General features: G+C 37.1%; 2 protein-coding genes across 2 annotated transcripts; one reads left to right on the top strand and one right to left on the bottom strand.

The window, feature by feature from the left end:
* Positions 1 to 1,125: 1,125 nt before the first annotated feature.
* LOC125664907 (uncharacterized) lies at positions 1,126 to 8,761 on the bottom strand. Its single transcript, XM_048897704.2, has 2 exons — positions 8,217 to 8,761; positions 1,126 to 2,879 (listed from the first exon to the last, which is right to left on the bottom strand). Exons 1-2 carry the CDS (start codon positions 8,275 to 8,277, stop codon positions 2,071 to 2,073), a joined length of 870 nt encoding a protein of 289 aa, XP_048753661.2. The 5' UTR covers positions 8,278 to 8,761; the 3' UTR covers positions 1,126 to 2,070.
* Positions 8,762 to 13,969: 5,208 nt separating this feature from the next.
* Positions 13,970 to 15,956, top strand: LOC130047863 (uncharacterized). Its single transcript, XM_056143505.1, has 3 exons — positions 13,970 to 14,132; positions 14,235 to 14,396; positions 15,031 to 15,956. Exons 1-3 carry the CDS (start codon positions 13,970 to 13,972, stop codon positions 15,954 to 15,956), a joined length of 1,251 nt encoding a protein of 416 aa, XP_055999480.1.
* Positions 15,957 to 16,376: the final 420 nt, after the last annotated feature.

The raw sequence follows: 16,376 nt of genomic DNA, 5'->3' as shown, positions 1-16,376 counted from the left end.
TCTTTTTTTTTTTTTCGAATTAGTAAAGAAGGCTCCTTTTTAGCCAATATTTGGAGCTTCACATATTGAATATTTGTCTTGAATGAATAGCTAAATTTTGATATAGTATATTTCTGTGTTGTAGAGTTTGAATAGATCATGTGTATATACAAACTCAGTTGATAGCCAGGGCTTTTCTATGTAACATGTTTTTGTTGTGAATATATAGTCCCTTGTAAAAATCAAATGTTGTTTTAATATCTGGACAATTGCCTTGAAGTGGCGGTACAGAGAGAGAGAGAGAGAGAGAGAGAGAGAAGAGAGAGGGAGAAGAGAGAGAGAGAGAGATCACCATAAAACAATTAACGACATGCTATATCTCAAAAAGCGCCCCTCTTTCTTTTCGGTTTAGTCACTTTATCTTTGGCAAAAGATGAACTCTATTTTCAACACCTGTGTTTGCGTGTAGAAGCAGTTCAAAAATCAACAGATGGATCATCCACCAGATTTTACTCGCCTGGAGTTTTCAGATTTTGTGTGCTCGTTCGCTTCGTGCTGTAAATTCACATTAATAATTATGTAAACGAATTACAAGATACACACTGCATTGTACACTGCAATATTTTAAATCGACGAGTTGAAAGATGGATCCTAAAACAAAACAAACCCGCAAGTACTAAAAATCGCGTACCTTATATATATAAAAATATATACGTGATATTCAATATTTTGTTTTTGTAATGTCAAGTGTCTGTGAATATACTTTATGAAATCATTCTCAGATATTGTGTGACTGTGTGTGTGTGTATCCCTTGCACGTGTTTAGCTTGTATCCAAATTCCCTAATCCATGTACATGTATACGAGGGGGGTGTCCCACTTTGCGTGGTGCCCTTTCTTTGTAAAGTGATTGAGGACAGGTGTACGCGAATCTGACATTATTCAGTTTTACCGTGAATGAAAACATAATCTTTAATCTATAATCTAAGAATTCTAGTCACGACTTTATATTGAAACAAATATAAAGAATTTAAATTAAAAACATATGCCCTTGAAAAATGATATGAAAATCGGATTATATATTTTAAAATCATGCCCCACTGTTATGATTAACAGATTGTCTTCCAAAAACAAGAAAAAACTATAATCTATATATGACTAAAATCAGGTATCTTTATTATCAACATGTTAAAATTATCACCAAAATATTGAAAATGTTTCTAGAAAACATGAAAGACGCGGACATAGGAACGATCATAAGATTTGTAAGCAAACCACAACACGATTGAAACATACTGCATTCGGCAGATTACAAATTCATGTTGGAACAATATAAGTGGGTTGTCATTTTTCAGTACACCTTTTGGATTCTTAATCAGTGTGCATCTATCCGTCAAAGTTTAACAACTCCATAAAATGATCAATTCCCGAAACTAGTTCGAAATTTTCTTATTTGGGAGAAAACTATTGATATGCTATGCTTTCTTTCATGGATATCCCAAATTAAGTAAGACACTTTCGCTGACCGAAAATAACGGGTTTACAATTATAGAGTCTTTTAAACATTCGACTGACTTTCAAACACGTCTAATTTTCTGTAGCTTTTCTATAAACATTCAAACCCATGTTTACATGTTATCCTGTGGCCAACGAAGACTGTTCTCAATGAAGATGTAATTATAGGACGGTACACGGTAAATATAAAATAATTCTCCAATGGTGTTTGAAGTCTGGGTTTGCCACAGGATTGGTATTGCAATCGGTAACAATTTGTTCTTTAGCATGGTAAAGAAAGGTACCGAACCGTTCCACGAGGGTATGCATACAAAATGTAAAGAAACCATGTTGTCCAATCAAAAACAAAACATTTACCCCCATTCTCTTTGAAAGGAGGTTGTCAAGGTCATTAATCCACAGCATGGTGTGCAAAAGAGTCCTTCGTTTGAAAAAGATAACTGGAAATGTCCACATTAAATGCATTTTCTTGGTAAATATACCCAAGTCGATTTCAACAACCATAACAAATGGCAAGTCCATCCAAAATAAATTATCTACCACAAAAATATTATTCTTTCACTGGTTGATTTCTTTTTCAAGATGGCTTTTTCAGGTTAGATGGTTTGTTGGAGTCCGCAGACGGGGTCTCATTCACTACTTTTATGGAATCGACTTGATTCGGAGAATTGGAGAAGTGGTTTTCTAATTCGTCTTCAGTTTTTACTTCAACCTTTTCACTAAAGGTTACACTTTTATTAGAGGTCCTTCTCGGGTCACTGTTTGTGACTATCTCCGATGAAGAAATCCTTGAGTCGGATTTGGGAGACGTTTGATTTGAAATGACAGTAGAAGGCACTGAGGTCTGCGAATGTGCGGAATTATTTCCGGAACGGAGTGTTGGGGTTGCCGGTTCACTAGACTTTGATTTATCAGCCTGGGTATTCACAGTATTTGAATGTTGTTTGTTCTGTTTCGTTGTTAAACTAGGTATACCATTAGCTACTTTATTTTGCTTTAAAAATCCACTTAGTAAAGAGTTATTCTTCTTTTCTTTGTCGTCTGCTTCTTCCACATTTATGACTGTTTGCTTATCCGGACTTTTTCGAGCTGCCTCAGTCTGGAGATTTCTGGACATCGCAGTCCGTGTAGACCACCGTTTTAAAAACCCTAATGTTGGCGCCGCTTTGGCCATTTCTTTTCTTTTCATTTGAATCACTATCAGTCTAGCCCGTAAAATTTTCTTCGTTTGATCGTCAAGGGACTCAATATTTCCATCCCTCTCTATTGTCTTCTTACAGCAGCAGTCGACGAGTTTAGCGACGGTAAAAGCGATGATAATAGCACCGATAGAGACGATCACCGGTGTTAAGATTTTAGGGTAATCGTTACTTGTAGAATCTTGCCCTGAAAAATAAAATATATGATGAAAAGTTGCCTTATTGTATTCTACTTCAAATGCATAAACGATATATCATCACTGCAATTACAAATAGTGTTAAAGTACTGTCAAGTTTTATCAATCTAATTAAAATCAGACTTCTTAGATCCGCGCCGTATATTCTGCGTATTGTAGCGATTGTGAGCGTAACTTAGGATCTGATTTTAATTAGATTGAAGTTTTATTTACTGCCAGTAAAATATTCTAAATAGAACACGACAGTAAAAAAGCACGTCAACATGTAAGTTCGACTTTTAGTGAGGTAAGAAAGATAACCATATTTTAGAAGTCTTTTAAATGCATGTCTTCAAAGTGTATACATGTATCACTGCATGATAACAGTTTCTATATACCACAATGCATAGCACTACAATATTTCATTGTTTCAACCACAATAGTGCAATTGCATTGAATTCGCTTGTATAATTTTCAAAAGCTGTGATATTCCCTGACTAAAATGAAAGCTGTAATATTCCCTGACTATTTAAAATGAAGTCTTGTGAATTGTATTCTTAGTTTGATCAAATGAAATAAAAATATTTTCAAAAATTGTGGGAAAACAAATCAATATTACAGGAATACTACGGATGGTACGTCAATAAAGCATTATAAGTTGGATGAAATTAGAAATAATTCACATTCTACAACAAATTAGTTAATGCATCTTATTTTTACTGTTGTGATATATTGCACAGATTATCATGCGGTGAATACTCTCTCTCTCTCTCTCTCTCTCTCTCTCTCTCTCTCTCTCTCAGGCTTATGACCGCATTTGGGCGAAGTACAGAAAAAAACCCGCTGTGGTTTTATGAGAGAAGAATGAATCGATGTTGACATAGAAGGTAATCCAGATTAAAATCTGTGTTATTTTAAAGTATCTGCATATATTAAAATACCGCCGTTTCAGCTTTTCAATTTTTGCTGTCACACTATATGTCTTGAATTTATCGAAGTGCAAAACAAAGCTGAACAATCGTATTATTTAGAATAAGAATTTAAAAGTTGTGTTCTTTTTAAACATTTCAAACGATGTGCTCATATAGGCCACATCGCTCAATTGGGCAACCTCACTCTAACGGAGCTTTGGAGTCCAAAGTGTACTACAAATCCATGGTTTGTACAATATTGAATCTACGATACATGAGGATACTTGGATATTGTTCTGACGCATTGCAACCCAGTTATTTTGGAGGCGAATTTTTTTTTTATTAAGTTTTTTCTTCTATATACATTGCAACATATTGTGCCCCACTCTGGCCTCGAGAGCCAGGTCATTATCTGAAATTGTATCTAGGACCCAGTGGTTATAAGCGATCCATCACTAGATCCTACTTCATTCATCTCGTGGAATGGAACACGATGTACCAACCGAGGATAGTGTTAGATGAAATTAACCCAGTAGTGAAGTCAACACAAAGAACAAACTAAACTCATTTACACTCTCAGCTTATGTGAGTTACAAATGGAGTTAGAATACAAAGAACTTGTAAAACTACCAAACTGTCTATTACGAATAAATCAAATACCCCCCCCCCCCCCCCCCCCCCCCGTCTATTTCCGTTTTAAGAAAATATTCAGCTGCTATATCTGGTTTCTAGTTAGGGACTACCCACAATTAGATCCTTGTAATTGTTCTACTATGTATGTTGTAATCAAAGGAGTTCTAATTAATGAACTTCACGGTTAATTATCTGCAAAACAATATAAAATGTCAATCAGCTGGACGCCACGACTAATTAAATGACGGTGTTCATTCTTGCTAAACAGATAATGCAATATTAGGAGTCTCCATGAATGAAATCGTGTACATTTTCTCGAATTTGAAATTGCATCTTCTCTGGATGGATGAGGGGAAATATTGACTCCTCTCTTCGTATCTAAATATAACCCCTACATTACCGAAATCGTCACTAAACTTTGTACACACATTCCGATATTTATCGTGTTTTAATTATCCAGAGAGTATCCATTACTGGAACAGCAGCAAATAAGGTTAAATTTTTCATGAGGTTGTGTATATTGCCCATGGGTGAAAAATACAATCGTTTATAAAAATGGGGAGAGCATATAACCGAAATCAATAAACTCAATCAGTGCTATGGAATATACTATATATACACAGATATATATATCAAATATATATACATATATATATATCCTGTGGAGGTCTGGTCATCAGAACAAAGGCTAGTATATTGACTGATGTTGGCCATTGTATACATTTCCTGTTCTACACTTCCGGGAATTTTTTTTACCCATAAAGTTTATATGGTAGATATCAATATTTTATGTTGGGAACATAAATAATTTCCCGACGAATGCGTTTCCACCCGTAGGTATGTAAATGGTGAGTCACAACGATTAAACGGACAAACTTTTAGTGTAGACCAAGCATGAAAAAATAATTTTGTTTACAGTTAGCTTGTCGTGTTAATCATTCATTTCGAAAAATCACTCAAAACTTTTTCATAATCTTACAAGAAAATAAAACAACAAACACATAAGTAATTTATTCATCAAACCAAAACCATAATCGGAACGACCGACTTCATTACAAGACGATAAAGGGTACCGATCGTTGGTATTTGTTGTTGCTAACGACAAGTACTACCACAAAACCAAAGAAATGACCTGGAATCAATGTAAAACAGCACACATATCGTTAACGATGTAGCTGATCCCGAAGATACAGCATCAGTTCAGATTCCATTGGGTTCATTTCCTAACGACTGCGTATTTCTGCAGTACAATATAGCCTTACTGTGACTATGTGTAAACTTCTTACAAACCCTAATTGTGTCATTTGTATCATGCAAATTAACGATTCTGTTGTAGTTAAAAGTGCAGCACCATTGTTCTCTGTTTAAAATCTGCAGTTGTCCTACAGGGAATTAAGAGGATTATCGCTGTATTTTCCTTCAGATTATAGAAATGTTATATCGACTGGTATTTACCCGCTCACTCTGAGAAAGAGAAATACGTATACATGTTTGAAAAACGAACTACGATACAGAAACTAACTACATGTACAATGCATTCGCAAAAGCGAGAGACAAAGTTTTGCAGATTATTTAAGTCTCTACCGATGAAAAGTGGATGGATTTCTTTTCCGTTTGTCTGTCAGTTCGTCCCCCCCCCCCCTTTTTATTATTTTTTTTTGGGGGGGGTGTTTTTTTTGGGGGGGGGGGGGTTCGCTATGTTGTCTATGTCGCGAGTATGAACTACTGATACGATACTCGTCGATAAGTTTCCTTTTTACAATTTGCATAATCAGCAATACTCTCACCATTTATATTAGATGGAGCTTACAAGGACGGGTTATCAAAACGTTTTATTAGTCCACTTTCGTTGCTGCCATCGTAAGGAAAATAAGTTTTATGAATTAGTTCATATATCGGATGAAGCAGCAATTTGAGACTAAATTTTTTTTCATTGTCTGTGTGAACTGTGCGTTTATTTACGTCTAGCAGTCTAGTTTGAATCCCCAAATATTCATGATCTTCCTTATTAAACTGTTCATCACATTGTAAGCAAAATGTGCACCCATACATACTAAAGTCACCAAATATGTGTCTTAATTGTATTACAAAGGGACAAAAAAATGGTCATTGTAAAAAATAGTGGGGGACCCCCACCCCCCTCTCCCTGATGGTATTAAGAAATAAATTTTATTTTGTAAAATACATGAGGATATGCACTGTGAAGCTTCACGCTTCATCTCTATCAGAACGACGTAACGCCTTTTTTCGAAGTCCTCATTTTCAACCCATTCCAGAACTCTTGTTTCCAATCCATTTGTACTTTGATGCAGTAAGATATATTCGAGTCACCCATTCACTGCCGTGGGAAATATCCTTTTAAAATTTCCAAACAATCATTGAAAACATAATTGAATTAAACGTCTCTTTGCCTGTCTTCCATGTTATTTTCCCATAAAAGTACAAAACCATGTACTTGTAAAGTGATTACAGATCTTCTCGAGGACCGGGTTATACTTAATAAAAGATGTCTTCGAATGAGAAAAGTCCACTGGTAGTGGGTTGAAAGTGTCCACATGTACGTATAGATATACAATATATATGTATGTAAGAGGTCAAATGTGAGGTATGAAGTAATAAATTTTATATAAAAGAACGATTACGTGTATGCGTGAATTGGGTGTTTGGAAAAACTTCAGGCAGTCTTATTAGGTAATTAACGTAATTAAGATACCGCATGATATCAAACTGAGATTTTGATTCTTGTGGAGCAATACTTCAACAGGTATTCCTACTGCGTCTAAACAAATTAACTGTTGTTCGTCAATAAAGGTAAAATGTTGTACCTGTAATAGACAGACGTAATCAATATATTAAAATTGCTCGACTTGCTTATTAAATTACTTATGTGATTGAGATTGCGACAACGGGTCGCTTCCTCTGTAATCTTCCGAGTGAATGGATTTTAATGGAACACTAATTTGTAAATCACCGTCAGTTACTGACACCCTTCTTGGTTCCAACGAACGAAATGCCAGCTACTAAAGGTTTTCATTGACACCTGCCTTAAAAACAATGGTCCAAGGCATGTATATAAGGTGTATATATACATACGAGAGAGAGCGAGAGAGAGAGAGAGAGAGAGAGAGAGAGAGAGAGAGAGAGAGAGAGAGAAAGAGAGAGAGAGAGACAGCGAGAGAGAAAGAGAGAGAGAGAGAGAGAGAGAGAGAGGGGGGGTTATAAAACCTAGATGTAATGACTTTCGACGATATGGCAATGTCTAAATAGCGTAATCGGATTAATTCCCAGCATGTAACTGAAAAGAATATTCAAGCACTGAGCAGATTATTCACAAATGATTTCAGCAAATGTGTATATGGGCCTATGGCCTATTAAACCACAAAATATAACTTTGCAATTAATATTTCCCGATAAGTTTAAGTTTTAGAAATCCTTTCAACCATATGTAAGTATGTGAATATAATACCTCCAACAACTGTTGTGTATTATATTAAAGTGATCAGAGTTTCTGGGAAATTCATATGTGTACCAACACTATTTATACGTAGTACTTGGTGGTTTTCGGGGGGGTGGGGTATAAAGTGATTCTGCGTCTTACGAAGACGTGAATTAAATTGTCAGACGTGACCCTTGGTTTGGTAATTTACACAAAGAAATATATAGGATAGACTATACAATGTTTCTATAATGGATTTTTGATTTTTCTGTGTTACGTGAGAGAGGGGGGGAGAAGAAAATGGATATCTCTCAACCTAACTCAGCATTCAAAGTACTATATAGAAAAACGTGTATGTTGTATCATACCTGCTACTAATGCTGGGAAGAGTGTAAGACCCAATAAATATCCATTTTCGGTCAAACCCATATTTGTCCATTAACATCGGCACACATTGCTCCGTTCTTCTCTTGTTGGTGTATCCATCCATTTATATTAAAACACAAAGTTCAGAATATTCCATCTTCTATCTATCTTCTACTTTTTGTTTTAGAAAAACCAAATATCCAAAACAGAAATCACCACCGTCTGACGTATGTCGACACCTACAGATTGTATACTTCACCTAATTATGTTATAATTCCATGTCACGCAGTAATTAGTGCTTATTATTATGTTCACATTAATCACCACGGACCAAGGGTCACACGTTGTCCGCTCACCAAGACTGGTCAACCGAAGAACGTCATCTAACACAGCACTGACGGCGAGTTGAAAATCGTGAACAAACAGCCAGCTTTCAATTAGCAATACCTACCTATTTAACAATTCTATAGAGCCCAGTACCGTGCAAACTTCCAAAAACCGGGGGAGCAAAGGGACATTTAATTCCATGTTTACAGTTATTAAAATGACTCTGCAAGGAGATATACACAATGTAGGTAATCTCTTCACAAGCACGTTTGCCTCTTTGGGTGGATTTTATACAACCTTTGCCAGTATGGAGATTTAAATGGGATTAAAGGAGTAAACCGAAAAGTTTAAGACATTCAATTTCACAACAGCTCTTGGTCGTGGATTGAAATTAACACTACATTTGGACATCGCCGTGAAAAAACTTTTGACACATTTATCAACTGTTTCTTAATACTAATCGACCAATGTCGGTAGAGAGCATCTTTTATTGAAATGACGGAAAACTTCGTCAAGGTCTTCGGGATCTAATGATGGTATTAAACCACACATAATCACCTTTAAAATTATCCCGGCATGAAAAGGTGAAGCTAACCAATTGTTATCAATCTCATAAATTATATATTGAATACAAATTGAGAGTAGGGCATGAAACGGACCCCCGGACACACCAGGAATAGGATCAGGTGCCTAGGAGAAATAAGCATCCCCTGTCGACCAGTCACACCCACCGTTAGCCGTATATTGATCAGGTAAACGGAGTAATCCGTAGCCAAAATTAGTATTAAAGAACAGCCTACCAATCGGTATGAAACACGTCAAACAGCGTTCGACCCAATGACGGGTTGTAATTGCAAATTTTATCATTATAGCGACCATAGAATTGCGAACGAGACTTTGAAACCGCAAGTAATAAAAACTATTTTGTCAGTAGCCTGCCTCGAATTGAAAATTCATCACCCGCAGAACATACCCTCGTGTATCGAATCAGTTGAGAAACAAACATCATATGCAGATGATGATGGAATACTGCTACGTATATATGGAAAGTTGACGATGAGGAAGCTGAAGTCGGGATATCCCGTTTGTCTAAAGTTGAGTTGTTAGTTTGCCGTTAACGTCTATATCTTATAAAATATCCAAATAAGAAGCAGATGTAGAGGACTCTGTGGTGTCTTTTATTTCGAGTTCACTGGGATATACCGAATCGAGAGAGGAATGAAATTAAGTATTGTTAATAGATAAAACATCGTCGATATATCTAAATGTTGAGTTGAAGACCACAATAGGATATTATTTTCTTCTCACGTAGAAGCTCTTGAATAAATTCCGCTTCATAAGAATACAAATACAGATCAGCTAATAAAGACACACAATTCGTACCCATGGGAATACCAGGAGACTGTTGGAAGATCTGATTACCAAAAACTACATAGATATTGTCAATGAGTAACTCCAGCATAACTTCAGAGTACTTGTGCATAGAATCACGGTACACGTATAACAAAGTTTTTTTTGGGGGTGGTGGGGGTGGGGTGGTGGTGGTGATTAATCACAAGATATGAATATTTCTATTGAAGGGACATCTGTATATGATGTCAAAAAGCCTAGTCGTCCATTTATCGTGAGGAATGGTGGTGTAAAGTGTTGAAAAGGCGTTTGATGCTGAACATTGCTTTTGGAAAAGTTTTGTGATTTCAAATTTACTAAAAGTCAAGGATACAAACTTAAGTTTTTAGCCCTCTAACGAGAAAGAAATACCCAATACACTTGAGTATGTTAAGTCACAAGGTGTCATAATGAGTAGGATATAGTTTTATAGAATTCAAAATGTGACATATATCTACACTCACTCTGGGTTTACTTCTTCAAGAGAATGCTGTGTACATATATTTTGACGTTAATTGTTCGTGACTGAGCTTCTGTATTTCATATATACATTATGTGAAATGTCATTTAGTGAAAACTTGGTAGAAGTGGAAAAAGACGCCTGTACGAATAAATCAAAGGTCAACATTTTGTAGAAGGAAATTTTCCGAGCTAATTGTTCGAAAGAAACTGAATATAATGCTAATGATAACATCAATATTTATTCAGAGCTCCATGATTCCATTACAATTCCTTGTCAAGTTTTAAAAATGGTTTTCTATATCCAGAGGCATGCTTACAACAATTAATCAATGAAAATGTCAAGCTGTGAATCTTTCTAAAACTTGAATTCGGTTTTAACATATATGTGTATATTTTGTCTTCTATATGTTGAAATGTTGTGAAATACTGAAGGCTAGATAATTAAATCATATAAATCTTGGATTGAAAAATGAAACTGAGACTGCAGTGGTAGATCTATCAGAAGACATCGGGTATCGGGCTAGGTTGTAAACGGAAAAGGTTATTTGTGTCAATTCACTGGGGAGGGGGGCACCACATAAGGTAGCACCTTCCCTTTAAAAAAAAATCTGTATTACCCCCTGAGTGTCATGTTGGGGGCATGATAAAAAAAAAAAATCTGGATATCATGGAGTGTCAAATTTGATCAACAAACTACACTTATGCTTTGCAACATAATCTATGCTATATTTTGAACACATTTTATTCATGTAGTATATTCAATGAAAAGGATAGAAAACAACTTCTGACAACTTACTGACTAGCTGTAACAAATAATTGTCATGCAAATAAATTATTACATAAAGTAAAATTACATAAATGCTGTGCAAGTGAAAATTATTATATAAACTATTTGAATCTGTAAGAGTCATTTATGAATTTGCACGCAGCAGCAAAAACGTCGTGGTTAAGCTTTGAAGACAAAATTTTCATTGTCCCAAAGTAAAAGGTGTGTATCTATACACGAATGAAAAGATTGAGCAATAGAGTACTTTTTTTTACACACAACAAAATGCTGTTTGTCACATGAACAGAAAAGATTATCAATGATACTTCGACTGAATAAATCATAATGAAGTATATTAAAGGGACATGGACACGATCTGAGCTGAAAATTTTATTTTTCCATTTTAAATGTTAAGGTATTTATAATGGTCAGCAAAAATTTGAATATCAGTTGTTGAGGTGCATGGGAGATACAGAACTCACTATTCTTTGTTATGTAAACAAGGCTCATGTGTTTCTGTTTACGTTGCATTGGTTAAATGTACTAGTAAAAGTTCGTTTAAATCAGATTTTATTTTATTTACAAGTTAATTCTGAACACAATCAAATAGTTTTCAGTGTTTAGCACATCTCATTTTGTTTTAAACATGCTATTTTTTTTTATCAAGCAATCTATATGTAAACAAAAACAAGACACTGACCTTGTTTACATAACAAAGAATTGTGAGTGCTGTATCTCACTTAATTGAAACTCAACAACTGATATTCGAATTTTTGTTGACCATTATAGAAATACTTTGGTTGAGCATTGTAAACAATAAAAATGGAAAAATAAAATTTGAAAATGTTCAGCTCAGCTCCGCATGGTGTTGGAGCTAACTGACCCGCGTTTCCAATTTGCACGTTGTCGACAAAAGACTTACCCGGCTTTGCTTACACACTACCAAGTTAATTTATCTCTTCAATATTGTTTCTGATGATTGTAATTAGAGTTGTAGAGTTGCAGTTAACTGCCATGACTTTCATTTTTTGGTCTAATACTGTTGGACACTTCACGAAGTTATGGGGTTTGTTGCATGTTGTTTCTGGTGCTTGATATCGAGCAAATGTCTTCAACAAAATTAAGATCTTCTAGAAACCAGTTTCAAGAGGGCCCAACGTATTGGTTGTTGAGTTTTCAGATGTAGATGTTGATGACTGTATAAAGAAGACTGGCTGCTTGTTTGTTTGTTTTACGTCCCGTCGAGAATTTTTCTCTCAAATTCAGACGTCACCAGTTGCAGGTAGAGTGGTATGCTTAGCGCTTAAATACGGCAGCAGTGGTGAGAGTTCTTTAACATACCCGAAATACCCGTGATTCTCACTTCTTAATGCCCAGTGTCTGGCGAAGGAGCAACCACTACCTATATTTATCACAATAAATACGTTACCTTTATAAATTTAGATATTCACCTGCTTGCAGTCTTGTATCGGAAAAAACCATGTAAACAAAAAAGCACCCTTCGTGACCCGCCACCTCTGACATGCTCAGAACCCAACATCCGGTATCATCTTTTCTTTTCCGCCGTTGTGGAGTGCAGTCACGTTTTTCTCGAGGAGGAAAAGAATTTTTTCTACTTGCTGTTTTTGGCTAAGCATTGCATGGAAGATTTTGATTTACTTCAGTTGATGAAGTTGGGCTTTCTCAGGATCAACTTCCTGTAGAGAATCTCTCGCTTAAAGCTAAAGTTTACGCAATTCGTAGAGAATTGTCAGGTCCCGATTCTTTAGTTTCTCCTCCCAGGAGTTCTCACAAACCTTCTGATTTTCAGTCCTGCTCTGGTCTTGTGAGAGATTCTTCTAAGTCGTATGCTTCTTTTCCCGAGTCTAGTCATTTTAAATCTGCATTGGCTTCCATTAATTCTCATCTTGTCGACGATCAGATGGCCTCCAATAAGGCCTCCAGTTTAGTTAAACAAAATCTGGCTTTTAGTACATCTTCTTTCCCAGGTAAGGTTAGAATGAAGTATTTTGATATTCATGATGTTTCCTTGGGAAAATCTCAACCTGTTTTTGATAAGACTTTTTCCAATCTTCTTGGTGCTAAGTCTTCTGAGGGGGTCAAGTTATCTCAGACTTCTTATTCTAGGTCGGAGAACAATCTTCGGGGTGTTGCCGCAGCTTTACAATATGCGGAGCACTTTCTTGCTGCTGCAGGTGCCTCTCTTAAAGATAAGGGCGAAGAATTTGATGATGTTCGTTCTTTTCTTCTCCAAGTAGATAGATGTCTTTGAACTTCTCAGCTCTTGATCTTGGCACTATTGCCAATTTTTCTTTAGCTAGGAGACAAGAGATTCTTCAAAAATCTAACGTCTCTGAGTTTCTTAAAGACAACCTACTTTTTTCTCCTCTTCATAAAGAGCAGTTATTTGGCATCTCTTTACGCAAATTACAAGAGGAATTACACAAAGAACCTCCTACTGTTAAAGTAGATGTACAACTCAACAATGGTAGTTCTAGGCGTGTTTCTTGTTCTTCTAAATCAGACGCTTCTAGAAGTAAGTCGCAAGGTTCTGCTAAATCTGGCTCTTCTCTGCAAGGTTCACGTAATCTTAAGAGAAGTAATGAGCATCGTTCTTTCCCATCGGCTTCTGGATCTAATAATAAAAAACCCAAAGTAGCCAAGGGTAAGAAATCTCAGTTTTGATGCCTCCCCCTCTCCTGTAGCACAAACCACTCTTTCCGAGGAAGTAGGTTTTCCCTTTCCTCATCTTCCTGTGGGAGGACGCCTCTCTCTTTTTCTTCCTCATTGGTCCCGTCTCATTTCGGACAAATGGGTTCTTTCTGTGCTACGGAGGGGTTAAGAGCTTCAATTTCGAGAACAGCCTCCTCTCTCTGCGGTTCCTCTGGAATTTTCTATGACCAGAGACCCGCGGAAAAATCTGTTGTTGCAAGAGGAAGTGTCTTTACTTCTCCAAAAGAATGTATTGGAAGAAGTAAGTCCACCTCTAGGTTGGGGGTTCTACTCTCGTCTCTTTCTTGTACCCAAAAAGAATGGACAAATGAGACCTGTGTTGGACCTCTCTTTTCTGAATCAGTATCTGGTGATTCCATATTTCAAAATGGAGACCAACAGGTCGATCAGAACCTCTCTCCATACAGGGATGTGGACGTCTTCTTTAGATCTGACGGATGCTTACTTTCATGTCCCTATAGCTCCGGCTTATCGGAAGTTTCTTCGTCTGGTCTGGGAGGGCAAGGTATATGCCTTCAGGGCAATGCCTTTTGGCCTATCTACTGCTCCTCTAGTGTTCACAAAATTTTTTCAAACAGTGGTTGCGTATCTACACTCCCAGTCCATTTTCATCCATACATATCTAGACGATTCTCTGATCAAGAATTTTTCTTTCAACCTTCTTCATCAACATACTCATCGAGTTCATCTTCTTTTGAATCTGGGTTTCCTTATTTCTTGGGAAAAGTCAGAGATAGTTCCCAGTCAGAGTTTCATTTTCCTAGGGGAACACTTTCGAACAGATCTTGGGATAGTTCTTCCTCCAGAGGAGAAATTTCTCAAGCTTCAGTATCTGTTGGATCAACTACTTTCAGCCAAACATGCTTCAGCTCGCCAGTTTCTATAGCTGATAGGTTTTCTGATTTCTCTGATGGACATAGTACCTTTAGGTCGTCTTCATATCCGTCCCATTCAGTGGTATCTTCTGGAATTTTGGGTACCAGCCTCACAACAGTGGGAAGCTGTTATTTCCATTCTTTCCAGATTGTATCCTCATCTTCTGTGGTGGTCAGTGAGAGAGAATGTTATGATAGGTTGCTCGCTAGACCCCCCCCCCCCAGTTCCTTCTATGACCCTGTTTACAGATGCTTCTCTGACAGGCTGGGGAGCTACCCTGGAAGGCAGAGAGGCATCAGGTATATGGTCCGGTCTCCAATTGACAGAACACATCAATTTACTGGAGATGCGGGCTGTTCTTCTGGCATTGAAACACTTTTCCCAATTTGTTCAGGGTCAATCTCTGATGATAGCCACAGACAATACAACAGTAGTTGCTTATCTGCAGAATCAGGGCGGCACACATTCTCAGTCTCTTTACCTTCTGTGCAAAGAAATTCTGTTGTTTTGCCGTTCCCTGGGAATTCGCTTGTCAGTCAGGCATGTTCCTGGCAATCTGAATCTAGTAGCGGATGCTCTCTCAAGGTCACTGCATCCAGTGAATACAGAATGGGAGTTACATCCAGCAGTCTTTCAGGAGATCTGTCTCAAGTGGGATCGTCCTCATATAGACCTCTTTGCTACGCATCTGAATTGCAAACTGCCAACGTTTGTCTCTCCGATTCCAGACAACAAAGCTTTAGCAGTGGATGCAATGTCTTTCGATTGGAAGGGGATGTTTTCTTACATGTTTCCTCGTTTTCGCCTCCTTCCCAAGATTCTACACAAAATCAGGGTAGAAATTTGCAAGACAATTCTTATTGCTCCAGCATGGCCAAAACAATCGTGGTTTCCAGATCTTCTTCAACTGTGTTGTGCGAGACCAATTCTTCTTCCTCTCAGGAAAGATCTTTTGTCTCAATTCAAAGGCAGGAAAGTTCATCAGAATCTTTCCAACTTCCATCTACACGCATGGTTACTGTCAGGGAATCTCTCAGACAGGATGGCTTTTCTGACAGAGCAGCCAAACGTATCTCTAGTTCGGTCAGAAAATCTACAGGAGCAATTTATGACTCTAAGTGGAACATCTTCTGTTCTTGGTGTTGTTCAAAGGAAATTGATCCTCTCGCAGTTACTGTCCAACAGTTAGCTGAGTTTTTAGTCTATCTGTTTGAAGACAAAGGCGTCTCTCCCTGTACTATTAAGGGCTATCGTTCAGCTTTATCTAGAACTATAGCTTTGTCAGGAGGTCCTGATTTTGGGAAGAATGAGTTCTTGTCCCTCATGGTCAAGAATTTTTGTTTGGAACGACCTAGACAACGTAGGTTGGTTCCATCCTGGAATTTAGCTTTGGTTCTTAGGACTTTACAATTTCCTCCTTTTGAACCTTTATTTTTAGCTCCCTTTAAGTTTTTGACCTTGAAGTGCTGTTTTTTTATTAGCTTTAGCTTCTGGTCGTAGAAGGAGTGAGATTCATGCTTTCTCCATTGCAGATTCTTGTCTCAGATTTTCTGCAGATAATTCTTCAGTTACTCTGTTGACAGATCCATCTTTCTTAGCCAAGAATCAG

This window comes from Ostrea edulis, chromosome 1 (assembly GCF_947568905.1).
Source record: "Ostrea edulis chromosome 1, xbOstEdul1.1, whole genome shotgun sequence".
Lineage (NCBI taxonomy): Eukaryota > Metazoa > Mollusca > Bivalvia > Ostreida > Ostreidae > Ostrea > Ostrea edulis.
Note: the sequence above shows the minus strand (reverse complement) of the source record. Positions and strands in the feature narration are given on the sequence as shown.

What these genes read in the sequence shown, in the direction of transcription:
- LOC125664907 (XM_048897704.2), bottom strand. Translation starts at nt 8,277, where the DNA reads ATGGGTTTGACCGAAAATGGATATTTATTGGGTCTTACACTCTTCCCA. An exon ending in CTTCCCAGCATTAGTAGCAG is followed by an intron (nt 2,880 to 8,216) that starts GTATGATACAAC and finishes TTTATTTTTCAG; the next exon opens with GGCAAGATTCTACAAGTAAC.
- LOC130047863 (XM_056143505.1), top strand. Translation starts at nt 13,970, where the DNA reads ATGGGTTCTTTCTGTGCTACGGAGGGGTTAAGAGCTTCAATTTCGAGA. An exon ending in AAAAGAATGTATTGGAAGAA is followed by an intron (nt 14,133 to 14,234) that starts GTAAGTCCACCT and finishes TTTCTGAATCAG; the next exon opens with TATCTGGTGATTCCATATTT. An exon ending in GTCTGGTCTGGGAGGGCAAG is followed by an intron (nt 14,397 to 15,030) that starts GTATATGCCTTC and finishes CTTCTCTGACAG; the next exon opens with GCTGGGGAGCTACCCTGGAA.